This window comes from Gallinula chloropus (assembly GCF_964237585.1).
Source record: "Gallinula chloropus genome assembly, chromosome: 2".
NCBI classification, from domain to species: domain Eukaryota; kingdom Metazoa; phylum Chordata; class Aves; order Gruiformes; family Rallidae; genus Gallinula; species Gallinula chloropus.
In genome coordinates, this window is record NC_140086.1 from 132283974 (window position 1) to 132309487 (window position 25514).

The 25514-nt window shown below is 41.6% G+C and overlaps 1 protein-coding gene across 1 annotated transcript; it reads left to right on the forward strand.

The window, feature by feature from the left end:
• Positions 1-475: 475 nt before the first annotated feature.
• ANKMY2 (ankyrin repeat and MYND domain containing 2) lies at positions 476-25514 on the forward strand. Its single transcript, XM_084260566.1, has 10 exons — positions 476-569; positions 3520-3584; positions 13295-13433; positions 15366-15464; positions 17491-17651; positions 18610-18824; positions 19980-20115; positions 21861-21989; positions 22403-22544; positions 24716-25514. The coding sequence occupies exons 1-10, from the start codon at positions 503-505 to the stop codon at positions 24937-24939; spliced, it is 1377 nt and encodes a 458-aa protein (XP_084116692.1). The 5' UTR covers positions 476-502; the 3' UTR covers positions 24940-25514.

Sequence of the window (25514 nt, forward strand, 5' to 3'; positions counted from 1 at the left end):
CAGACAATGGAGGAGTGAAGGACAGACACATTGACACACGGGCGCCTCTGCGACCACCCCCTCCGCCGGGCCACACCACTCCCGGAGAATTTCTTGGGGGGAAGACAGAGGAGCAGCCACAGGGAAATCAGAAAAAAAGGGGCAAAATAAAAGAAAACCCCATTTCTTAATTTTAAGAAGAGGGAAAAAGGGGTCCGATCTCCTTCTCTGCTCCAGCACCGAGCTCAGAAGTCGGCGGAAGAGTACAGACGACATCCGACCCCCCCACGCCTCGGCAGGAATGGTTTAACCCCACGGCCGGCCCCTTGAGAGGCGGGGCTGTGGGAGGAAGTCGCCATGCGGAGTGGGGCGGGGGAGGGTGCTGCCGGGTTCGCCGCAGGGAGGGGGTGCTTGGGGGGCGCTGCCGGGCCCGGGCAGTCGCTGAGCCCAGGCTGAGCTCGCTGTAGCGGGCGGCAGCGTTCCGAGTGTCTGCCTTGCCGTCGGGAGGAGGCAGGGGGGCGCGATGGCTCCTCCTCGGAGAGGTGACCTGAGCCCGGAGGAGAAGGACTTGCTGGGAGTGATCGCCACAGGTGAGCCCGGCGCGGCCCTCGCCCCTCCGCGGCCGTGGGCGGTAGTGCAGCTCCGTCGGGCCTCGGCGTGCCCGGGCGGCCCCCCCACCGGTTGTGCCCGAGCAGGGTTTGCTTTCGCACTCGCCGTCGGGGCCCTTGGCGGCGGCGGGCGAAGAGTGGGCCGCGGCCCCTCGTCGGGGAGCTGGAGCCGTTACTGGGCGTGCTGGCGCCAGCCGCGGGCTGCGCTCGGCCCCGGGTACAGTGGGGCTCCTCGGGGCGCCGCTTGGTACGGGCCGGGCTGCCTTCCAGCCCCCACCTTTGGGCCCCGCTGCCGTTCTCCTGGCGGGGAAAGCGGCTGTTTCCCCGGGAGCGGCAGCAGGCTTCTCTCTCACGCTGCCCGTACGTAGGCCAGGCCTGTGCGTCCAGGGAGCGCGAAGGGGGCCGCTTGCCCGACGTGGAGTTCAGGCCGTGCAGTTCAGGCTGGGGGGAGCTCAGCTGTGAGGATCTTACTCTGCCAGGGAAAGCTTATGTCTTCCTTGTGTGTGCTCGCATTAGCCATGGGCGTTGACGTTTACCTGTTGACTTCTGTTAATATGCTTGGGGGAATTTTATTTTTCTTTAATTGGGAATAATCCAGTTCTCTAGGCTGTTACAGGTTTCTCTGTGTGTTCTTGCCAGACTAGGGTGTCCTTGCAGGCAGGATGTTCTTAAATTAACAGAATCTGAGCTTGTCCAGGATATCGTGCTGCTCTTATCCCTTTTACTTTTTTATTTTGCATTTCATGTAAGTATTGCACCTTCAACATGTTATGAGGCAAGTATGCTTATTGCTGGCAGGCTTTCTGTCCTGCTTGTCACAATAGTTGTGATTTCACAGCCCAGCAATGTAAATTTCACAGTCCTATCTAAATAGTTATACTCCAAATTGTATTTTGAAAGTTCTGAGTTGGTGGAGTTTTTGTTCGTTGGGGGTAAACCAAACCCCCTGATGTGCTCCACATATTTCTGTATGCAATTTTGAGGCAATTTGATCTCATATAAAATTAAACTTTTAGTTTTTGGGCTTCACTCTTCCTTATGTTGAAGAGTTTCCTGGTGTCAGAGACACAAGGATGGGACAGTTGGCAAAGAATTTAGTTTGGATCAGAATTGGTTTGATTGAGTCACTTCAACCAGGTTTCAGGCCTTCATCTTGCAAATATTTCTAACTTCTCTCATGCTTCTTGTTAGCATCATGGAATGATTCAGGTTGGAAGAGACCTCAGGAGGTCTCTAGGTCAACCTCCTGCTCAAAACAGGTCAGCTGTGAGGTCAAATGAGGTTGCTCAGGTCTTTATCCAATCTAGCCATGAAAACCTCCAAGGATGGAGACTGCAGTGTCTCTTGGCAACCTATTGGGCTCATGGAGAAAATGTATTTCCTTATGTGAAGTCTGAAGCTTCTTTTTCTCTCAACTTCTGCCTGTTGTCTCTTGGCTTTGTACTGCATACCACTACAAACACCTTGGCACCATCTTTAAGCTCTAGCCAGTTACAGAAGTCTGACTTCTGTCAGTTTAGTGTCTCCTTTGGAAATCCTTCAGTGTTTTTTCATACAGAAATCTAAAGTTGTAGATGCAACTTTGCTTCACTTGCATTAAAATTTTCTTTGAAGATCACCGCTTGAAGACTTATTCCTTTTGATGTTGGTTCTTTTGCTGGGATGTTCTGAAAACTGCTTCAGAACCTAAGAAGCTTCTCACATATTTTTTAAAAATAAATTTATGTATTTGGGGGAGTAGGCTAGTTGACAGTGCCCTGACTGTGCATTTTACTAGGTCTTTATCAGATGTGTGAGATGACTTGGGTACTTGGGTGACAGGCATTAAATTTTTTTTTTTAAAGGTTATAGATGCCTCTTCATTATAGTTAAACTACACCAAAAACTTTATGAAAATAAATGATTTCTCGTATTTGTAATGCTTTTTGAAAGAAAATGAGCCACAAGTTACAAGAGCTGCTTTGTGGAAAATTTGTAGGAGGAGTACCTCCTAGTGATATAACGAAGATGAACGTGAAGCCTGTCATGAAAATGGGGGGGAATCTAATGCTTATTTTTAGTAAGCACATCACTGCTGAAAAAGCTATGCTTATGGTTGTATTACTGATCAGAAATTTCTGTTAATGTACAGTTACAATAAATTTAATTAACCTAGCTTAGACTTGAATGTTCTTTTATTTCTATTTGTTTGAATGTCTGTTGATGTTATATTGACATTGCTGAATAGGCTTCCAGTGGTCTTTAAAACAGGTTCTTAGATCTTAGCTGAAGGGATTCTTGTAGCAAATTGAAAAATACAAAGCCATGGCCTGTTTTTCCTTGTATGGATTTTTTCCCCCCCCCAACTTCAGCCTACTTATGCTTTTGGCAGATGTCAGTGGTCAACATACCTCAGTTCCCTTATTACCAAAAGCAGATTCCTTCCACTTCCTGGACCTGGAAGGTAAAATGTTGCAAATTTGGGATTTGAACAGGAAGTGGATGCAAGTAAACTACAGCATGTTTCACTCAGACCAGAAGAGTCTTAGACATAAGGTGCTCAAACAGAGGTCAAAGTACTGAATGTGTTAAAGTGCTCAGTGTCATTTTACTTACTCAGAATTGTTCTGATGCAGTTTATGAAGAGACCTATTAGGGTTCTGTTCTTGTGTGTGTACATGTAGATTGTTTACTTCACAAAAATGGCTGTTTGCTTCTAGCGCAAACAGAGGTCTCAGACTACTCTTTGATGTTGTGACTGCTTGTCTTTTAGCTTCTAGAACACAACACTCTTCATTCTTGATTTATTGTTGGATAATCTACACTCAAGTGGTTAATATACAAAGATTTTGATTCTTATCTGGAATGGAATTGATCTTTTTCCATTTGATTCTCAATTTATTCCCTTTCTTACCCCCATTTCTCTCTCTGTTTCTCTTTTTTTTAATTAAAGGAAACACCGAAGAGGCTGGAAGGCTACTGGCCAGCAAGAATGTCCGTGTCAATTGCTTGGATGAGGTACAGAAAAACTGTACAAGTATTATGCTGGGTTTAGCAATGAAGATAGTAGGTCTGGAGGCCTTCTTAGTGTTCAGTAACATTACTATACAGGCTCCTGGAAATCAGAGTTACTCAGAAGATACTTCCAGCTTGCAGCTGAATAACAAACGCTTGAAGAGCTCTTGTTTTTTGTTTTTAAGGAAGTTACTTTAAGTTATTTAAAGTTCTACACTGTTAGTATTTTCTCCAGCGTGAGCTTTGGTGCCTGCAAGGTAAGAGGAAAACTGCGTCAAGGCATGTAGGGGTGTTCCCTGACTTCTTGTCACTTCTGCCAAACTGTAGTCCCTCTGCTAGCAGCAGACAGTGTGGATAAAGAATACCTGTTCCCATCTCACACTTGCATCTCATCACCCAGAGCCTTATCTTTGTAGAACCATGAACTTATTCAGTGAGCATTCAGGTCAGAAGTGGAAAACACACTGTCTTTTGCAGAGGCAAATATGATGGATGTGTAGAAAGTAAAATCCTTAAGTGCTACCTGAAGGTGAGAGGAAGTTCATGGAGAAAGGAACTTTGTGTGATGTTTATATTTGTTTGCCCTTTTTCTTTTTCCATTGCTTTTCTAAAGTATGCAATGTTAATATGAAGTGTAATCTAGAAGCAAAACTGGCTTGCATGTTAGATCAATGTGTAATTTATTAATCTGAGTGTCAGTTTCTGTTTTATTCTCAGCTTTATAATTTCATAGTATCACTGGGAAATCAGGCTAGAAGGGACCCCAGAAGGTCTCTAGTTCAGCCTCCTCTTCAAGGCAGCTTCAGCTCAAAGGCCAGATGAGGTTGCTCTGAGCTTTATCCTGTCTGGCCTTTGAAGTCTCAAGGGATGGGGACTGCACAGTCTTTCTGGGCAACTTGTTCCTCTGCCTTGCTGTACTTACAGACAAAGTGTTTTTCCCTCATGTCTGAACCTCTATTTCAACTTATGCTCATTGTCTCTTGCCCTTCTGCTGCCATAAGTGAAGATATTGGCTCTGTCTTCTCCAGCATCTTCTTGTAGGCACTGGCAGGCTGCTCCTGGGTCCCACCAAAGCCTATTGCCCTGTAGGCTGAACAAGCCAAGTTCCTGCAGCCTCCTTTAGATGTGCAAGTGCTAAAGTTCCCACCATGTCCTGGTGGCACTCTGCTGAACTTGCTACAGTTTATCCATGTCTTTGTTCTGGAAGGCCTGAAATTGGGCCTTCAGAATTGGTACATGTGGTCTCATAAATGCTGAATGGAGGAAAATTATCACTTCATCTACTGGTTATGTTCCTGGAATATTGTTAGCCTTTTTTGTACCACCAACATATCCCTTTTCTAATTGCTTTTTAATACGGTTGAACATTTAAACCTTAGTTTATAATGCATGAATTTCAACAAGCTTCTGACAAACTAGATTCAAGAGGCCTTTTTGAGTGAGGATGTGTCATGTCACTGCTTTTTTTTGCTTTTTAGGCTTTGCACAGCACTGAGAGTACATTCTTACATCCTACCCTGACAAACTGGTCAGAGATTAAAGTGGCATGTGTTGAAACACAATGAACTATCAAATTTAGAACAGATCTTTAAAGAATTTAACATAGGGGGAACAAAGTCACTATGTAACTCTTAACAGAAAATATAACGTGAGTTAAACCACCAGTTTGCTTTCTCACCATTTGTGATCCACATCTTGGATCATTAATAACATGCTCATCTCCTTTCTTCTCAACCTTTGTTTCCATACCAGCCACATCAGACCCTGCTCCAAGCTCTGTTGCACAGTAAGCCTAAAAGAAAACAAAATGCAAAATCTTGAGGAATAAAAGTTCTATTTTTCAGGCATCCACAAATTATTGCAGACTATGTGCATCAAACTGGAGGTTTACCTGAACTGCATGGTAAACCCCCAGAAAAACCCCAAACCCACACCAAAACCCCCCACAACAGCTGTCTGAGCAAGAATCCAAACATATGTGGGTTAAATTTCTTTTTAAATCCATAATAATACATAAAAATATCTTTTAATCAAACAACTGTTCTGCAGCCCTTAAGACATTACTACCTCAGGCTTAACCCAAGCTCTTTGACACTAGTCAAGCTAAGCTTGAAGTACACTGTAGCAACCCAAGATACAATGTAATTAAGTTTGCAACTGTATTTTATTTTATGGCCTTTTAAGAAGTACAGTTGCAAGTGTGTTTCATTGAACAGACTTTGAAACCTTGTAGTGCAGTTACTGAACTAGCGCTGAAGCATTACACCCTTGATGCAATATTAGTGCAATATGCAGGGTTTCTGTTGAAACGAGGTGGTTTATTAATAGAAACCAAAGTTGAGTTATGCCTCGGGCTATTGTTGAAGAAGTAGTATTAGCAATACTTGTCTAATGCTCACATCTGACTAAATACACCCCAGGCACATAAGGCTTAAAAAGTTCATGCAATGGCCTTCATGCAGGCTCTTTTCTATCCCCAAGAGCAGTGTGTAATGATGTATATTGAACAGGAAAGGGCTCAGATTTGTTTAGGATTCTTAATCCATCAGCCACTTCATGTCAGCTATTAGAATTTTTCTATTATAAACCATTTTCCCTTTAATGTGTTATTTTAGTACCTATACATAAATAGAGTGTGTGAAACCCCAGTGAAACATTAGCTTCATCTGTTATTCAGCATCACCACAACTGGAGACTGATTTGAATGCATCAGATCTCATTTTCTTCCGCTGTTTATCCTGAAATTCACATTATTATTTATATTACTACTGTTACTTATTAATCTTAAGAAATGAAGAAACAGCCCTGAAAAATGAATGCTTAGATATTGCAAAGGGAGCACAGTTCAGTTGGGAGCTAAGAACTCATTTCCTTCCTTAAGGGCTTTTTTACATGTGAGAATCCACAGAATGAGCACAGGTTTAATGTAATTCTCTCCTCTGTTTGTGCTACAGAAAACATGCCCTTACAATGTAATAATTTCCACAGCCAGGAGAATCCACATCATCCAGCATCAGGCTGCTACATATTGCACTTCCTAATTGTAAAAAAATAAACGCACAGTCCCTTTATTTTTTTTCTTTGACCATTTAGATCTGTTTTCTTCTACATTAAAAACTACTGACAACCAACAATCTTTTTCTATGTAAATTTAGACCAGGACCAAGTCACATTCTGACATCTTCCAACGGTGTTGACTTTTTAAGCATCATGTCTAAATTTATGTTCCTCAGTAACTGAGCCATAATCATGGCCCTTTTCCAAATCCTTTCCAGTTGTTTTAGCATCTTCAAAAATGTGGGTATGACCTGGACACAGTATTTCAGCTTTGCTCCTGCTGTTGATGCATGTATTTAAAAAATAAAAACAATTCTTCTCTGAGTCTTATTTGCTTCTCCTGCCCATGTGTCACCTCTTCCTACCTGCAGTGCTTTACTGGAAACGGTAGGTCACTTGGAAGCAGAGTAAGACCCCTTCATTCAAACTTGTGTCACAGATGCCCATCTTCCACAAGGTTGTAGATAACCAGATGAGATTGTCCTGGTTTTTTTTTCTCAGCATCCTTTTCAACCTAATACTTTTTTTTGTTGTTTCTATCTGGGTTCAGGTAATTGAAGAAAGGAGAGATATTTAGGTTCAGTCACTGTCTCTGAAAACAAAGGAAACAACAGCTCTTCCACAAAACTTGTCTTCAGCAGTTTGATTCTGGCAACTTTAAAACTTCAGGGGCATTTGCGCTCAGGTGACCCTAATATTTTATATTAGGACAAGTAGATTGGCAAGGGAAGTGGATGCAAAATATATGTCATTTAAATGCACACTGCCTGGTAATTTTCTGTCCTATTTTAGATGGAGTGGCTGCTAATTTGGAAACATAGTGTGGAAGAAAGTGCTCAGGAACTTTCTTTCCCCTGGGAGCACAGAGCTTGTAAATAATGTTGTGACTTCATGTTGGCAGTTTGCTGACTTCAACTCCATCCACTTGCAGGGTGTGGTGAAGATCTTTCAGATTGTTGTGGAAAGGCAGCCTAGAGGAACTGCATGGGTTTTCTAGCTGTGGATGTTTCCTCCAGCCATGTTGGTAGTTAAGTGTGTGAAGGAGCACTGTATATAATACAAGCCTATATTTTTCTGTAAATCAAGCAAAGTGACTTCCCCTGAAAAGGCTTCATAGTTTTTCTGTATTTAAAGTATTTTTAAGGTCGTTTATAATCTTCTTATATACAGAACTATCATTTGGCATTAGCAGCGTTTATTTTTTTCCTGTGGTAATTCAGCTGTTCACTTCTGTAATAAAATACTTTTTAGAAACAGTCTGCTTCTGTATGCTAATTACAGAACTGAGTGCTTTCTGGGAATTACAGCAGCAGCCTGCTTATTAGTGTATGAGATACGTGTAGCTTTACTCAGACTGATTATGTTCGGTGGAGGGTTTTTCAGTTAATCTGTTTTGCTATTCCAGTATGAACTCCCTGTGCTGGCAGAAAATGCCCAGATCCTTGGCCTTTACTGAGGAGAAAGTTCTGTCTTGATGCTTTTTACATGGTATTTCAAAATACACAAACCAAAGAAAATTCACCAGCTATTAAAAATTATCTGGTTTCAATTCAGGTTGCTGACTGATGTAGACTAACTTTTCATCCCTGGAAATGAACAGAAGGGCTGTCAAGGGAATCTAATGTGTTACATATGTGAAATCAACAGCTCATCAGGATGGTCAAATCCAGAGGGTGGTGGTCAATGGCTCAATGTGCAGGTGGAGAGGGGTGACAAATGGTGTCCCTCAGGGACCAGTGTTGTTTAATATCTGTATCAATGACAGATGGTGAGATCGAGTGCACCCTGAGCAAGTTGCAGATGATACCAAGCTGAGTGGTATGGTTGATGTGCCAGAGGGATGGGTTGTCATTCAGAGGACCTGGACAAGCTAGAGAGGTGGCCCTGTGCAAACCTCCTTTAAGTTCAACAAGGACAAATGCAAGGTCCTGCACTGGGTTGGGACAGTCCTCGTTACCGATACAGGCTGGGGGAAGGTGTGATGGAGAGCGGCCCTGCAGAAAAGGACTTGGGGGTATTGATGAATGAAAAGCTGGACATGAGCCAATAATGTGCACTCACAGCCCAGAAATCCCATCGCATCCTGGATAACTAGTAGACTGAGAGAGGTGATTATTCCCCTCTACTCTCATGGGACCCTACCTGGTCCAGCTCTGGTGCCCTCAACAGAAGAAGGACGTGGACCACTTGGAGTAGAGCCAAAGGAAGGCCATGAGGATGATCAGACTCCTATGAAGACAGGCTGAGAGAGTTGGGGTTGTTCAGCCTGGAGAAGAAAAGACTCTAGGGAGACCTTATAGCAGCCTTCCAGTGCCTGAAGGGGTTTACAGGAAAGCTGGGGAGGGACTGTAGGGGCCAGTAGTGATAGGATGAGGGGCAGTGTCATTAAACCAGAGCAGGGTAGGTTTAGATTAGACATTAGGAAGAAGTGCTTCACTATGAGGGTGGTGAGACTGGAACAGGTTGCCCAGGAACGTAATAGAGTTCCCATCCTTGGAGACATGCAAGGTCAGGTGTGATGGGGCTCTTAGCAACCTGATCTAGTTAAAGGTGTCCCTGCTTACTGCAGGAGTCTTGGACTAGATGACTTTTAAAGGTCCCTTCCAAACGAATGCTTTCTGTGACTATAACGGAGGAGAGCTATCAATCTCTAGCTATGATCAACACTCATTGCACAGTATTTCATATTCTCAGTAGCTAATACTTAGCTATCCATGCATGTACCTGTTGACTGCCTTCCAAATCCTGCTTACAGTAAGTTTAAGCTAAGGGCAGTTTTACTGAGAAGCTTTAAGGGTGAAATTTCTAAAGGTTTTCATCCAGTGAAAATCAGGACATGTATTTCTAGACCAGCAGCTTTCAGTACCATTTCTGTGGAAACTCAGAGACATTTTTACAGTCCAGATCCAAATAGCTGCCTGAACCAGTCTTAGTCAGCTGGTCTAATTTCAGCAGCACTCTTCCCTTTTTTTGTCTCTCTTTTTAGGAAAGCTGATTTCAAAGACATTGCACAATTGGTGTTTCTGTGTTCCCTGTGGCACCTGCTCTTTTTGCATCATTTGTTTCTTTCTTAGCAGCTTCCCCAATATTGTCTCAAATAAAAGCCAAACCTACAGTATATGTTTTTCACTTACAATTTTCCAAATAAATAGAACTGGTATAGTTGCCTGAATCTAAAGAATAAATTAAGGCACTGTTTCCATATTAATGTGGGGCTGGGTTCCTCATTGCAAAATGAGCTGGGAGAGAGGGAGAGGTGGATGATTTAATGTTCTCAGCATACAAGTGTTTCTCAACTAGGATTTTAACAGCCCCCTCCCGCTCTATTTCAGTAGCTGGTATTCACACATGCAGAGCTGTGGTGTACCCCGCTATCTGCCGCTCCAAAGTGCTCCAGCCTCTCTGTGCCACATCTTGAACAAGTTTCCACAGTTGAGAGGCAGGAGGAAGTGAGCATGTGAAGTCTAAAACACTGGGCATGTTTGGACCACTTTGATGCCTCTTTTCTCCAGTAACTCGAGTCCAGGTGGCTACTTGAATAGCAAATCATGGGCACGTTATCCAGAATACAGTAGCGTTTAAAAATATCCATGTACCATGTCTGAGTTCTCACAGAGTAGAACGAGTGTTCAAATGCTCACAACGGTTTTTGTGCCACATACACACAGGATGCAAGATGGTGTGTGTTTTTGTTTTTTTTTTTTTTTTTTGTCCCCTTGCCACTGCCACTCCCCAGTTCCTCTGGTCAACACAAGTTGACAAACAGTGTTGTTGAAAACTTCCTCCATAGTTCCTAGAAAGCAGAAGGTTGCATTTCCAGTTTATTCTGTTTATAAATGTGGTTTTATTTATCCTGTGGAGGCATATGTCTCCTAGCCTGCTGCTTCTTCTGGTGGTGCACCTCAACCCCTCCCTGGTTGGGGGACTCACCTGCCCCTCCTGCCTCCCTGTGCATGCTTTTCTTCCCTGATTCAGCCCAGTGACCTCACAGTGTGATGTGGTTTTTTTATTCAGTTAGCTCCCCTACTGTGGCAGCGTTAGTTCAGTTTAGCTCATGGAATTTCATCCCTCACCCTGCTTTGGGTATATGTTCAACACCAGGAACTGGGAAGGGTTTTGTGTAATGGCTGAGCTGGCTGTGTTGTGAGGAATAGCCCTGTTGTGCCAGGCAGCCCTTTTTTAGTTGATGAGCTGAAGGACCCGGTCAAGGGAGGTGCCAGGCAATTTCTAGAGGTACTACAAACTGTTCCCCTTGTATAGCCAGACATGCAGGCAATACTTGCAGCCCTGCAGAAGATGGAAGATGTTAATTTTGCTCCCTGTAAGCCATGTAACATCCCTGCAAAGTAAACAAGAAACTAGGAAAGATTAGTTTTTGTTCTGGGGAATGAGGTTAAAAGACTGGATTTTTGGACAGGGGAATGTTATGTAGTAGCTGGTAGAAAATGGTTTCTTCATCCTGTGTTCAATAGTGGAAGAATAAATTGCTTCATCTGTATGCTTCTGCTGGTTTATTCTTTTAAATAAGTTCTATTGACAATCCAAATGTCATCTGTCAGAAAACAGACTGTTGCTGGACCTGTCTTTGATATTCAGCCCGAGAAGAGTATTTGCAGTCATTTCAGGTGCTGCATAGGGCCAGAGTGCAGGATACCAAGCTTTTCCAGATAAGCTTGTGTCTAAGCTTGTGTCTAGCCTGTCCCTTTTTGTTTGCTGTGAGTGTGAAAGCCACATTAGTATGTGGCTTTACGTCCGATTTTTGTAACAACTGTCCATGTGTTTTCTGCCTGATATGTTGGTTTTTGATCCACACCACAGCCTGACGCTTTCAAGATCTAATCAAAGGCTTTCAAAAAAAAAAAAGGTTTCCCAGGAGGAAGGGATGACAAAAAACCTCCAACCCTTTCTTTTGTCCTATAATCTTCAGACAGATTTTTAAATTGAAAAAACTGGCATTCAAGACAACATCAAACATAAAGTCATTGTTCATTCCTTCTCCAGTCCCAAACCTCACGGTGTTCGTGTCCCCTCACAGTGGTACTTCCCTGCACTGATGAAGGGGGCAAACCTACACTGTGCCTCCCAGACTGGGGCTGACCCCTACAAGTGGCTGTCAGTATAACATAGTGTAGCTTGGGTATTAGGATAGAAACCCTTTGCTTGCTGTTATAGGGCCACAAATGAAACCTAGGAAAAAACAGTCACAAATTTATTTCGTGTTTGTGCAGTGAGCTCTCCTGGTCTTTTTTTTTTTCTTTAATGGCATTTTATATTGCAGTTTACCAAAATATTTTGAATTGCGAAAATACACTGAATCAAATAATCATTTTTTTATTCTTTTCAGTTAGGATGGGGAGTATTGAGAATATACTACTTTAAAATTATTTTAACTTACCATATTTCCTCACTTGGGGATTTTTTTCTTTAATTACACTGGTAAATTTAACTGAATTAGGTTTTAACTATCATAATCTGAAACAAATATATATTAAGGCTCAAACTGATAATTAGGTTATTTCAGAGTATTCCATTGCCGTGCATTTAGGAAGCTGCATCAATGGCATACATGAGTAAATTCAGGCACACAGCCTTAAGCTGAAAAAAAAGAAGGAAGAAAATGCTATTTTGATTTCCTTCAGGGACAAGCTAAAGCACATTCCCTTGTATTCAGTGCTGGAGAATGTTCTTGGGCAATTATTATGCCTTGGCTGATAGTGTGAATCCTGACTTGATGTTAAGTGAAAATAAACAGCATATTGGAAAAAGAGTATCAAATTCTAAAACCAGAATGTCATGCAATTTTCTCAAACAGAAATGTGCTTCTCCGTGCCCTTGGAGAGGGAAAGAGCCTGCACTAACAGTTCACCCTAGTTCTGAAAATCCCCCCCAGGCTTTGCCCAGGTTTGCTTTTATAACCACACCAGTGCAACTCTAATAATAACTCTGTGCCTCCCTTGCTGCACCTAATGCTTTTCGTACTGGTGCAGTTTATCAAATGCCAGGCTATAGACTGCATGGTTGTTAAAGCTAGTTGGAGCTCTGTGTCTTCACAAGGGCTGTCAGAGCTCTGGCTGGTGTAAGATCACAGACACAACACGAAGAAGGTGGATAAATGGAGGAGAGAAGGATAGCAGAATTATTAGTAATCATGACTAAAAAGGAGCAAGATGAGTTTCAGAAACCGCAGATCTTCGTAATGGCAAAACTGACAACAGCCTATTCCCAATTTTCTTGTTGCTTATCGTATAATGCACGGGTGAAATAACTTAGGAACCTGACAAATTTTACAAAACACTCTTCTCCTGCTAGCAGAAGCATTAGTTCTCTAACACTAATGTCTTACACAAAAGGCTAATGACAAATTCTCATTAAATGGGCTTTAGTTCTTCACCGCTGGTCTGTTTTCATAGATACAGCACAGCGTAATCAGAAAAGTGACGTGGAAATGATGGAAATGTAAAATCTGCACTTTAATAGCCATATTTTTTCATCACTATTTTGTGACCTTTTTTGTTGTTACTAACCTAAATATATGAGACTTTGGTAGTTATACTGAATATGTGTGTGCTATCAGAAATTATCAAGTGTATGGATGAGATCAAGACATTTAACAAACTCCTTTTTGTCTGCCTCTTCCTTCGTCTGTCTTTGGCTAGCATGGCATGACCCCCCTAATGCACGCAGCCTACAAAGGGAAAGTGGACATGTGCAGGTTGCTCTTGAGACATGGAGCTGATGTCAACTGCAATGAACATGAGCACGGATACACGGCCTTGATGTTTGCTGGGCTTTCAGGTAACTTCTTACTGTACTTAGGTCACTGATTTTTTATGACATTGATAGGTACAGTTTATCATAAATTAATATGAAAAATGTTGATGTATTTTTATTAGTCAGGTTTACCGTTACTTAACCGAACCATGCAAGTATTTCAAGACCAGTTGAATCACCAGGACAGTGGACAGGAGAGCTACTGTTAGGCTTGGGATCTTTTTTCATGTAAAAACTGCTTTCTTCAGCATTTTGAGGCATATTTTCTATCTGTACTTTGTCCTGTTTGTTACAGGGCTCAAAATTCAGTCTCCTTTGACAGTTTTCTTGTGCAGTGGGACACATTCTCTTTGATAATATTTGAATATATATTATGCTGAAAAAGATGCTGCACCAAACCCCTCTAGGACTACAGAGCGGTAGCTTTTAGTAATATTTGAGGCTTGTCAAATCAATCCAGTATTTTTCAAATTTTGCCTTTCTCCTACATTGTTTCTGCAATTATCATGTGGGCTTTCAAAAATGTATTTAGTAAGTTTTGAAAACACACTTTCTCACATTGATTTCCCCTCTCTTTTTGCATTTGTTTTGTTTCGGGTTTGTTTCTTTTTATGAGAGTACTTACAGCTGTATATGTATCTCCTGTCTCAGGTGGTGGTTTGCAGCTTTCCTCTGGCTATTCCTTTTCCCTGATGAAAGGAAAAAATATTTCTTTGAGTGACAAAAAGACACTACACAAAAAAAAAACCAAAACACCAAACCCATTATTTCTTCTGGGGAAAAGACAAGATTTGGGAATATTTGGTTATTTTAATTGTTGTCTTTACTAGGTCACTTAAGCATTACCAAAAAGGAGATTCTAGGGAAGCACAGTTTCTTAGCAGGTAGAGTTTAAACCCTGCCTTCTTTCATCCTAAGTATATAAAAAGGTAAGGCTTAGGTGTGTGTACAACCCTTAGCTGGATCAATCAGATTGCTTTTTTGCTGAAACTTGTGTCAAAAAGATATGTGAAGTTTCTGTGTTCCATGGCATTAAGCAATATCAGAACTGCAGCAGGTAGAGGGGAACAAACTCTTAGAGGATGTTAAATGACTGCAGCTTTATGGAAAAAGCTGGATTTTTACCATTTTCTTGCAGCTGAGCTTTTAACCTGTCATCTTGGGTTTGAATGCTACTGAATGTTGACTTTAAGGTCTGTTATCTGTGAGTGCAAAAGCTACGTGAGCAGCACTGACGCAAGGCCTTTGTTTTCAAATCAGGAACATTAATTTCCATCAAACACCCCCTTTTTTTATGTTCACTTTTCTGTACTTAGTGTATGTACAAAATCTGATAAAGTAAGAATACCTCTGAAAGCAGAACCAGCACGAGTGGTGACAAGTGTCCTTATTAGCCTCTGAAGGGCACCAATTAAGTCATCTAATCTTCCCATCAAATTTTAGCTTCATTTTACTTGGTATTTAGCCCAGTCTGAACACCCAGTTCCCGCTGTGGAGAAAGGAACAATCTGTTCTCTTCTCTATGCTCCTGCTACATAATAGTGCTGGATTTGTTTTTCTTCTTAGAATAGCAAATGTTGTAGTTGAACTGTCAAACTAGATTAGTAGAATTTGCTTCTATACCACTATCCAGAGGGACCAAGCTCTAGTGTATTTATATGCATATGACTCCCATAAGCTCCACAGGGAGCTGAATGTACATTGCAGAGAGCAGAGTTATATATACCCTGCCAGAATTTGGTTTGTACTTTGTTGGACCCTCTGGAGCCATAAATAAGGAGGCAGCACCGTGCCTTTCTCTTAATCCATCCTCAGAATAATTACATTAAGAACATTCACTTCCCTCGGTGTTATTCCTGGCCGTTAAGAAATTCACTTGTTGGTTTTCTACAACATAAAGAATTAAAAGTTCTGGTTTGTTCTCTCTCATTTGACTTATCTTCCCCCCAAATTTAGGAAACAAAGAAATCACCTGGATGATGTTAGAGGCTGGAGCAGAGACTGATGTTGTCAACTCTGTGGGAAGGACAGCAGCTCAGATGGCTGCTTTTGTAGGTAAGGTGAAAGTCTGTTCCTAAAAGTAAAAGCATTAAGTTCTGAGGCTTTTCACTGGAGAAACATCATTTAACTGCCTGCTCTGAAATGACACAGCCGTTCAACTTCTGTTCCGTATCTCATCCTGTAACAGAGTCAATTCAAGTTCTGTTCCATAACAGCACAAATGATCTTACCAGTAAGAATTGATGCTGCTGCTCTCCAAGAGGGCAGGCTTTTGTCACGTCGTCCCTTTTCAGACAGGAAGCTGGTAACGTTTGAGGGGCCTGAAGCGTGGGACAAAGCGCATGATGGGCACTTCTTAGAGGGAAGGAATGGACGTAGCAGTAGGAGCCAGGAGAGTCAGGAACTCTCACCTGAGCTCTGCCCCCAGCATGCTGTGTGCTTGCTGCCCCTGCCTTCGCCCTCTGCATCTGGGAGAGGGAGAGGTCTGGGAACCTGCTCTGGGGTAGTCACTACTCAGTGACCTGAGCTTGACTAGAACAAGAGAAAAGTAATGTCATTCCAGTGTGCTGTGGGATCCCGGGCAAAACATGCAACTAGGCTTTTTCCTGTTGTTATGTTTCTTTTACTTGTCTTTTTTTTTTTTTTCCTAAACCCTCTTTACTTCTTTACCCATCTTGACAGTGCTGGGGGAGTCCTGGATTAACATTCCCAAATACACCACTTGATTTCTAGCACAGACTTGTGAGAACATACTGCCAGCAAAAGCAGTCATTTTAATGACTCCGCTATCGCTGTCCAGGTGACCTTCCCAAAAACCGAACATGGGGACCTGTATTTTCACTTTACTATATTTCTTCTCATACCATTTCAGTGGCTGAGAACTCTCTTGTGGATATGTTAGGTGTTTAGGATTCAAGAGCCTCCCTTGAGTAGTGAGTTAGTGCAGTTTCCATTTCAACTGTATCCCATTCTGGTCTTTTAAAGAGGAAAAGATTGACATTGCTCACTTGAGATTCAAGCAGAAAAACGTAATCTTTTCACTCAGTATGTCAGAGAAGCCCACTCCTATTAATTATACATTGTGTTTGGAGAATCTTTTCCAATGTGATGCTGAATTACTAGTCAATGGGGAATGTTATCTCCAACATAGTTCTTGAGAATTCTTTAAAATCTCATCATGTCACTAGGATAGAATAAACATTTTCAGGCATACTGACATAAGCTGCTCTGTAAAAGTCTGAACGTTGGAATCCATTCCTGTTCTTTTTGTGCTCTGTCCAAGCAACATTAATTCATCTGTCTGTGTGTGGGAAGTGAGGATACTTCTTCCCCTGTCATTTGTCTTACGCCACTCTCTATCAGCTTAGAACAGTCTCTCCTAAAACTGTGGAGGGTTTTAAATGCTAGAATTTGGTTGGCTGTGTTATCTTCTGCTGATTAATAGGATTAGTGCCAAGATAAATCAATCAGTTTAAAGGATGTGGTCCTGAACTAGAGAAGCTAAATTTTACTTTCCCTTTAGCCAAGTAATCCATCACATTGTCAAATCCAGAAAACAAGGAGGAGATGGAAATTCTCTCATCTTGTTACTTTCATCACAGTTCTCTTTTTTTTTTTCTTTTTTAATTTTTAAGCATGTTCTGTTCTTACAGTTTCCCCTGCTTTAGGTCAGTACAACACTATCTGCTTCAGGTCTGAAAACTTCCAAGTTTTCAGTGCAAACATCACAAATTTTTGAAAGTGGAGTGAACTTACCTTGAGAAATTTTAACTCCAGTACGTGACTACTAGTATAGTGTAACTCTGGGGAGAAATACTTCCTCTCTTAGTTTTGGCTTACCAGGGAAGGGGATAGAGTGCTCACAATGAAATTTCATTAAGTCATTCCCTGTTGGGCATCAGTGTGTTACACCTACTGCATGTAAAAGAATGGCAAGTCTTAGCTGTCCCTGCTGTGAAGCACATCACACTAAGGTCCTTTGTGGGTAATTCTCACCTGTGTTGCATGTATTAGATTTGGGGTTTGCTTTTTGGTTTTATTATTTCATGTCATTGGTGATACTTTTCTTCTTTCCCTTTAGGTCAACATGACTGTGTGACCGTCATCAACAACTTCTTTCCACGTGAAAGGCTGGACTACTACACTAAGCCACAGGGCTTAGATAAAGAACCAAAACTGCCAGTAAAATTAGCTGGGCCTCTACATAAGATTATTACTACTACCAACATGCATCCTGTTAAGGTGGAGTAATTTGTAAATTGTGTGTGTTTGTTGGCATGGAAACTGCATTAGGCTCTATTTTTTGGCCCCACTTGAAGTGGAAACATAAACCAATTTCTGATCTTAACAAAGTCGTCTTGTTCTCTCAGTGCTTGTCTCAGCAGGTATCATCTTCCCTTCATCACTGGTTCACCATAGTAACATCTGCTGCTCCTGCTTCTGGAAGTATGGGCAAGAGATGTTTATTTTTGCCTACCAGTGTATTTGCTGAAAATAATGTCTGTCATTGTTTGAGAAATTAATATACTTAAATTCAGAGACAAGTTCCTTAGGCTGAATTTGTCAGTGCTTACCAACCAGGTATCTGTGGCACATACAAATGGTAAGGTACCACTGGCAGCTAATTTACTGAGTAAGTAGAGTATACTGTTTCCTCTTCAAATGGTTAGTTCAGAGCTTTACTACTCCACTTGAAGAATCACAGAATCACAAGGTTGGAAAAGACCTTTAAGATCATCAAGTCCAACCATTCCCGTCCTAAGCTAAACCATTCCCTCATGTAACTCCAAGGGTACGTGGGTTTGCTGTGTCCTGTGAAGCTGCTTAAATCACATGCAACCATTTTAATTTAGGTGTTCAAAGGAAAGAGATTTTAGACAGCGTGTGGTTGTTTCTGTATCTGTTTTCACACTGCTTTGGTTCTTCAGGTTCTTATTCTGAAAAAATCCTTATTATTTCTGATACCAGTCTTAATTTTAAATGTTTCTTGCATGGGAACTGTGAATTGCAGTATACTAAATAATAATACCAAGTAATGACTGAAAAAAGAAGGGGAAGACTGCTCAAGATGGAAGGAAAGGACTATTAGGAACTCCACAGAAATTTGGTCAGAGTGAGCTATATAACCTGTGTTGCTAATGCACAAGTTTAAAGTTATTAGTTCCTAACCAGATTATATTTTCTTCAATCTTCCTCATAGATTGTGTTGCTGGTAAAAGAGAACCCTCTGTTGGCTGAAGTAGAAGCACTGCAGAAATGTTACAGGGTTCTGGATCTAATTTGTGAGAAATGCATGAAGCAGAAAGACATGAATGAAGTGCTTGCTATGAAAATGCACTACATCAGCTGCATCTTCCAGAAATGTATTACTTTCTTAAAAGAGAGAGAGGATAAACTAGATGGATTTATCAAAAGGTATGTATTTCTGCTGAGAGGTCTGAAGACATATATATATATTTATATACATATATATGAACCAGCTTTACAGATAACAGAAAAAAAACAGCTGTAGTAATAGATTGGGTTGTGTTGGCTGAAGGCTATGTCAAGCAAATTTTGAAACAATCCCAGCTGCAGTCACTTTGGGGCGGCATTGACTCCCTTTTCTCTGAAGTGGCATTGTCCTTTCCTGGGGTACAGAGGCAACTCCTGGAGTTTCAGCTCCCTGCTGGGGCTGGTCAGAGCTTGGCAATCACACCTTCACTATGAAGCAGCAGAGAGCAATGTGATGGAGGAAAAGGGGAGTGAGAGGCTTGAAAAAGGAATTTCTCAGAGTGCAATATAGATCATCTGGGAACATTTCTCTTGCTGTTTTACTCTCCAGCCATCATATGGGGGAGATTTTTTTAAAAAAATGCTTCAGTGACTAAGAACTGCAAATGCCTCTGGCTCTGGATGACACTTGGGCTCTTAAATCACTTAGATCTTCAGAACCTACTCGGAATTACAAAGCCACCTGCCTGATCTTAAGTATCAAAGGAAGTGGCCTGACTTTGAGGGGGATCACTTTCCCCAGAGACCTCCATGGAGTTCTGTGTGATGTGGAAAATAAATTACAAAGTCAGCTTTCACATACTGAAATCAAATAGTTTGTCAGTGGACCCCATAAAAAGTAGAAGCCAGCTGGATAGACAAGACAGGCATCAGGACTTAATGGTATTAAACATAAGTAAAGCAGAATTTTTAAAGTATTGAGAGATTCTTCAGGGTTTATTTTTACAACGTTCATTTTTAAACACAACGAAGCATTTTGCTGCTTCAGTGGGGTGTAGACACTACTCTACCTGCGGATGATTCTTATGCTCTGTGTGGTTGAATTTGTAAGTGTGGTTGAATCAGTAAGCAGTGGTTTCAGAGCATTTACTTACTTTATATTTCATAATGATCATGCATTAGAGTAAAAATTCATTCCATTTGCATTTTAAACACTTTACCATGTGAAGTTGCTTAATTATTTTGAGCGTTAATCCTTCTCTAACATTTGAAAGAGGACAGAGTACAGCATGCTTTGTATTTGTTCTTGAACATTTCCTATGTGATTTCTTATTGATTTTGGTTTTAAAAATTTAGTCTCTTGAAAGGGAGAGATAAAGATGGTTTCCCTGTGTATCAAGAGAAGTTAATTCGAGAAAGTATCCGAAAGTTTCCCTACTGTGAAGCTACGTTGCTCCAGCAGCTCGTGAGAAGTATCGCTCCTGTTGAAATAGTAAGTTTTTTCCTATCAAGAAAATACTTTCTAAGCAACTTGCATAGTAAATTCAGATTAAATGAGGCCACCTTTCTGTGCTCAGCTTCTGCAATGTGTTATATTAAGCAAAGGTTTTCAGTGTCCCTGAACTCCTTGAAAAACTGGAATTTTATTTTACATATCTCAGGAAAAGGCTGTAAAATACTTCAGCAAGTATATACCAAGTAAATACCTCAGCTTTTAAAGAACACTGAAACAATTTGCTTCTGTGTCAGAGCTCTCTTTTCCTACTCTGGATGTCCATTCACTTTCTCTTTGTCAGTTCACTGCTGTAGACACAGACGAAACCCGAAACCCTTTTTGCACTCTTTTTTCAGTGTCTAAATTCAGTTGAACATGAGATAATTTAATGCATTATTTCCAGTGTACACAAGAAGTTTGTAATATATAATGGTAGAAAAAGGAAAAGCAGCTCTTTTTGTCACAGAGAGAGGCAAGATGATGTAACACACAGCAAAATGTGTGTCTAAATTAGGAAATCAAATTTGCAGATAAAAACTCTGACCTTAGTTTTCGTCATACACCTTTGCTTTTGCACTCTTCATTGGAGTACTATTAGTTGGTTCATAATAAATCTTACACCAGAGCTTTTATTCTTTTTTGAGAATGTTCTCTCTGGTCCCTGGGAGCTAAACGTTATATATGCACCAACGCTGGGAAGCAGAACTATTTTGTGACGTGTTTGGATTATACTGAGTGAATTAAAAATAGCCTCCATCTTAAGTGGCTCCAGTCTACTAAGAAGTCCTGAGGCTTAATGCAATCCCTACTGTTTGTCTAAGCTAGAAAAATAAACACAGTGTGAAAACATAAACCATTGCGATGCATTAAGACTTGCTTCAGAGTAAACATTTCCCTTCCTGTCCCTTTTTTCTTAGAAGAACTTGCAGTCTTTTCTGCCTTCTCCCTCCAAATAAACCTTGGATTTCTGTCCATTACGCAGAACTGGGAGGGAGAAGATGCTATAAATTTTTAATTGCCCGGAAGCCCTTTGGCATGCACAGTTACTGGGGTTCAGTCAGGGCATCTCCGCGGAGTTGTAGTAGTTAGGATCGTGCAGATTCCATGGCAGTCTAACACTTTAAAGATTTACTGAGATCTGGAGCAACTTGGCATTGTTTTCTCTCATTGCCCAGAATAACATAATCTTAATCAATGGGTACCAATAAAATCTACTAAACCTCACTGCTTGAATGGCATGGGAAAAAGCCTGCAAACAGTGTCTCGCCAGTAATGTGCCAGTGACTGTTTTGAAGATTCCGAGGCCAGACATTTGGCCTGTCGTGTCTGAGCACACTGAGCACAGTGGTATTTCAGTGACAAGTATCTTCCTGTGTGCCACCATGGAAACTCCTCTGCAAAAAACAGCTGCAGGTGACAGTGCATAAAGAACTTTGAGTTCATTAGAAGTAGTGCTAATAATTTACAGAGTAAAAAATGCTCTATGTTATCCTCCCCTCTACAGAAGCTAAGGACTAAGTTAACTTTACATATATGTAACTCCAGTGAAGCACATAAGGTAAAGTTGTGCATCCTAGTTGAAATTCAGGAATTTGTGTTCTTGCTGCTACAGGATCTCCAGTGAGACTGCAGCTGGCCGCTTGGAAGCTTGCACTGCTGCTTTTGTTTTTCTCTTGCATGTGTCCCTCTTCATGACAACGTTGTTTTTTAACCTCATTGCCACCTCTTGTCTTACCTTGCAGGGTTCTGACCCTACAGCCTTTTCTGTACTCACACAAGCTATTACTGGCCAAGTGGGTTTTGTGGATGCTGAATTCTGTACAACCTGTGGGGGGAAGGGAGCAGACAAAAGATGTTCCGTGTGTAAAATGGTAAGAATCCATAAACTGTCATCATGAATCACAAAAACTAGAGCCACTGAGGTGCTGAGTTTTTTGAATGCCTGGCTATTCACTGCATGGACTTGGGAGGAATGGAATGTGTGCCTGCACTGAAAACTTGCAGGCCCTCTGCTTCTGGGAGGGATGCCTGAAATTCATGAGTTGGAGTACTTGAATCTCCAAGTTTAAGAATTAAGAAAGAGTAAAATTGCTGTATGTCTAGAGTTAACAAAACAAACTATTCTCTGTAGGGTTTTATATAGGTTAGAATCACTCCATATGACCTTACAAATTGCTTAAAAATACCATTAAGTAATATATGCACTTGGTCCACTAAGCAATACAAAACTACTGTATATTTGTTTGGTATGTAAAGATGAATTGATAGCTCTGGTGACTTTCAGGTGATGTACTGCGACCAGAACTGCCAGAAAACACACTGGTTCACCCACAAAAAAGTCTGCAAGACCCTGAAGGAAATTCATGAGAAACAAGAACTAGAGGCTGCCAAAGAAAAAAGGAAACAAGAAAAAAACCAAAAGAAAGGTTAGGATCTGTAATTTTACTTCCTTGAAGTAGTACTGCATTAACTGCACCTCAAGGAGCAAGAGCAACAGGTCTTAGGATCTGCACCAGCTGACTGGGGTTGAAGAAAGTCTCTGTTGTAACATAACAGTGTAGCTGCAGGTGTTGGAAGTCCAGTATTTCAATTCACAAATGCTGCATCCTCCCTAAAGTCTGGGGTTTAATGCCAGAGCTACATGGGTTTCAAACTATCACTACAGCATTCTGAATTATGCTGCACTGTCTCAAAATCCAAATCTTTACAGTCAGAACCATGCAGATGTTTTGTGCTGCTCTGCCTTTCCTCTGAGGTGGTAGGACAAGTTGGGTAACAGGAAAGCAGCCCACTCCTTCCAATTGCAAAGGTTAATGTAGATGTAAATAATCCTTCAATACTTTCTTCTTCATGATCACAGCATCAAGTTAATTGAGTTGTGTACTTCGAATGTGAAGAAAGTAGCACTACTCTTTAAACTGTTAGTGGTGTTATTAATCTGTTCCCTTCAATAAGCAAATAATTAATACATGACAGAAGAAAAACTACTGTATCTCACCCACACACACACTTCCCTTAACTGATACAATGTTTCTGTGGGTGAAATAATAGGGAAATTGGGGGTGGAGTCACTTTTTCCTCTTTTACAATTCATTGGATTCCCCTTGGTTTAGGGATTGTAGAATTGCACTGGACAAATCACGCTTGTCTTACAACGGGAGTGTTCTTTGCTTCAGCTGGGCTGTTAAACTATAGGAGGATATAAACTGGTAATCACTTAGTGAAGTTTCCAACAGCTTCCTGTGATGATCCTGTTGCAAAAGTGTCCTGGGTGGCTGTTGCATGGGACCAAGGCGACAGTGGAAGTTGGAGGTGAGGGTACTAGAAATCCCTGAGTGTACTGCATAGCAAATGAGCAGTGAACAGTGTGATCCCTCACGGGGATCCTACACACACTTGCAGGTTCATGTTAACTGCACAAGTCAGTGGCCAGGTGCTGTCCTCTTCAAGAGAAGAGATGGGATGTTCTTCTTCCCTTCCTCAAAACAGAACTGGACATTTTTGATGTGTTCCTACTGCCCTGTCTATGCATTAATCTTCATTACATGGCCAACACACTATAGGCCTTAGCAGATGAGGCATTGTTAGCCTGGCAGTGAATTCACCCTAGCTTCAAGTCACCTTGTGAACAGTGGTGTATCAAAACTCTTGTATCAACAGCAGTTTCATTTCAAAAAGCTAATGACACTCCCCAGAAATCCTCTACATTATGGGAAAAAAGCCCACAGATGCAACTACAAGCCAAAGCAAGAGTTAAAGAGTTTGCACTGTCCGGGTGTGAGTCTGGGCTTCAGCCTGTGCTTAAGGCAGCTGGCTCCATGGGCACAAGACCTTGGCAGGGCTTTGGCAGTGTTGTGGCTTGCTATGACAGTGTTTTCAGCTGGCTGTCAGTCATAGTAGAGTCCAGGAAACCACGATGAACTACTTCTGGTGGTATCTGGGCCCCCAGTTAGGCTTTTCTCCCTCTCCCCTCGGCATCACTACCTCACTACTTAGCAGAATCAGGGCAAAACCTTTAGGGCTTTTTTCCCACCTCCATTACCACTGCTTGAGAAGTAAAGGTGCAATAGCTGATTCCTCTCTGTGCAGTCAGGTTGTACCTTTCAGGGTGACTCCCTTCCTCCAGAGTTCGTTGTGGTCAGCTGTTCATTTTCAAAGAATGTCTTCAGCCTGTTACATGCACAAATGCTCCCTCTGTAATCACGCTCAGGCATCTTTGTTTCCTTTTTTTTTAAAGAAAAACCCCCAAACCGCCTGTACCGCAGGTTTAACTGGCCTGCAGCTGTTCTTTGAAAGGCTGACTGTAGGGGTAGTGTCAGTAAAGGATGTCTGCATGGGCAGTTCCAGTAGCTGTAGCGTCCTACTCTGCTCCTCTGTATTAAAACCTGTGGCAAAATGGAAGTTAATATGGTCAGTTTCAGAGCAACCTTGCACCAGCACAGGCAGAACTCTGTGTCTTAGCTCTTTTTGATGCAGCTTGGTGAAATTTGTAATTGATGCAACATTTCCTAGTGTTTATTATTCTTCAGTAAAAAAAAAAGGTTTGCTTGCAGATGAGTTCAGTGTTTACTGATGATGCAATTTCTCTTTTGTTTAGATGAAGTGCAACTAGTAGAGGGTAGTTCTACAAGTGAAGAACAGTCAGATCCTGGTCCAGATGCCACCCAAGAAGCAAATCCAAATCATGCTGCTGACGGAACAAAAGAACCTGAATTTACCAAAGAGACAGAGGCACCAGCCCTGCAGCCTGAAAGTCCGCTGGGAAGTGAGACTGGCTTAGCTGACATTGCTCTTGAAAAGGTTCAAGACTTTGAGGAGTAAGAAGAGGGTAGGAAGGGACCAAGAGTTCTGGCTGCATCCCCGCAGCCCCTTAAGGTCCTAAAGAATTTTTTTATGCTGCCCATGAGTTCTCACAGCACGGCTTATGCAAGGCTCCCTCTGAAAGACAGCATGTCTCTCTCCATCACGAGATGGAATGCTGGCTAATTTGTCTAGAAATACTTCCAGTTCTGTTGTAGATTCTCAGAATAGGTATTTATTTTCTGATAAAAACTAGAGTGGCATAGATCCATCTGTCTGTGTACCAACAGCAAGCACAGTAAAAGTCTCGGAGTGTCTGTGGTTCATCAGCCACTTAGTGGGAAATTTGAGTTTGGATTACTCATGTTTCCAGAATCTCAAATCTATTTGAATTGTAAGTTTGCTATTTTTTCCTGCAGGCTCACAGAACTGTAGCTAAAAGCAAAGGGAAGCCAACTGTTAAATTGCTTTTGTACGCCCGTTACGAAGCTTTACTGGAGGAACTGAGTAGCAGTTAGGAATGTGAAGACACTCGTCTGAATTCTCAACTTCTCATGGCATTAAATATTTTTGACTAGTGAGTGCACAACAATAAT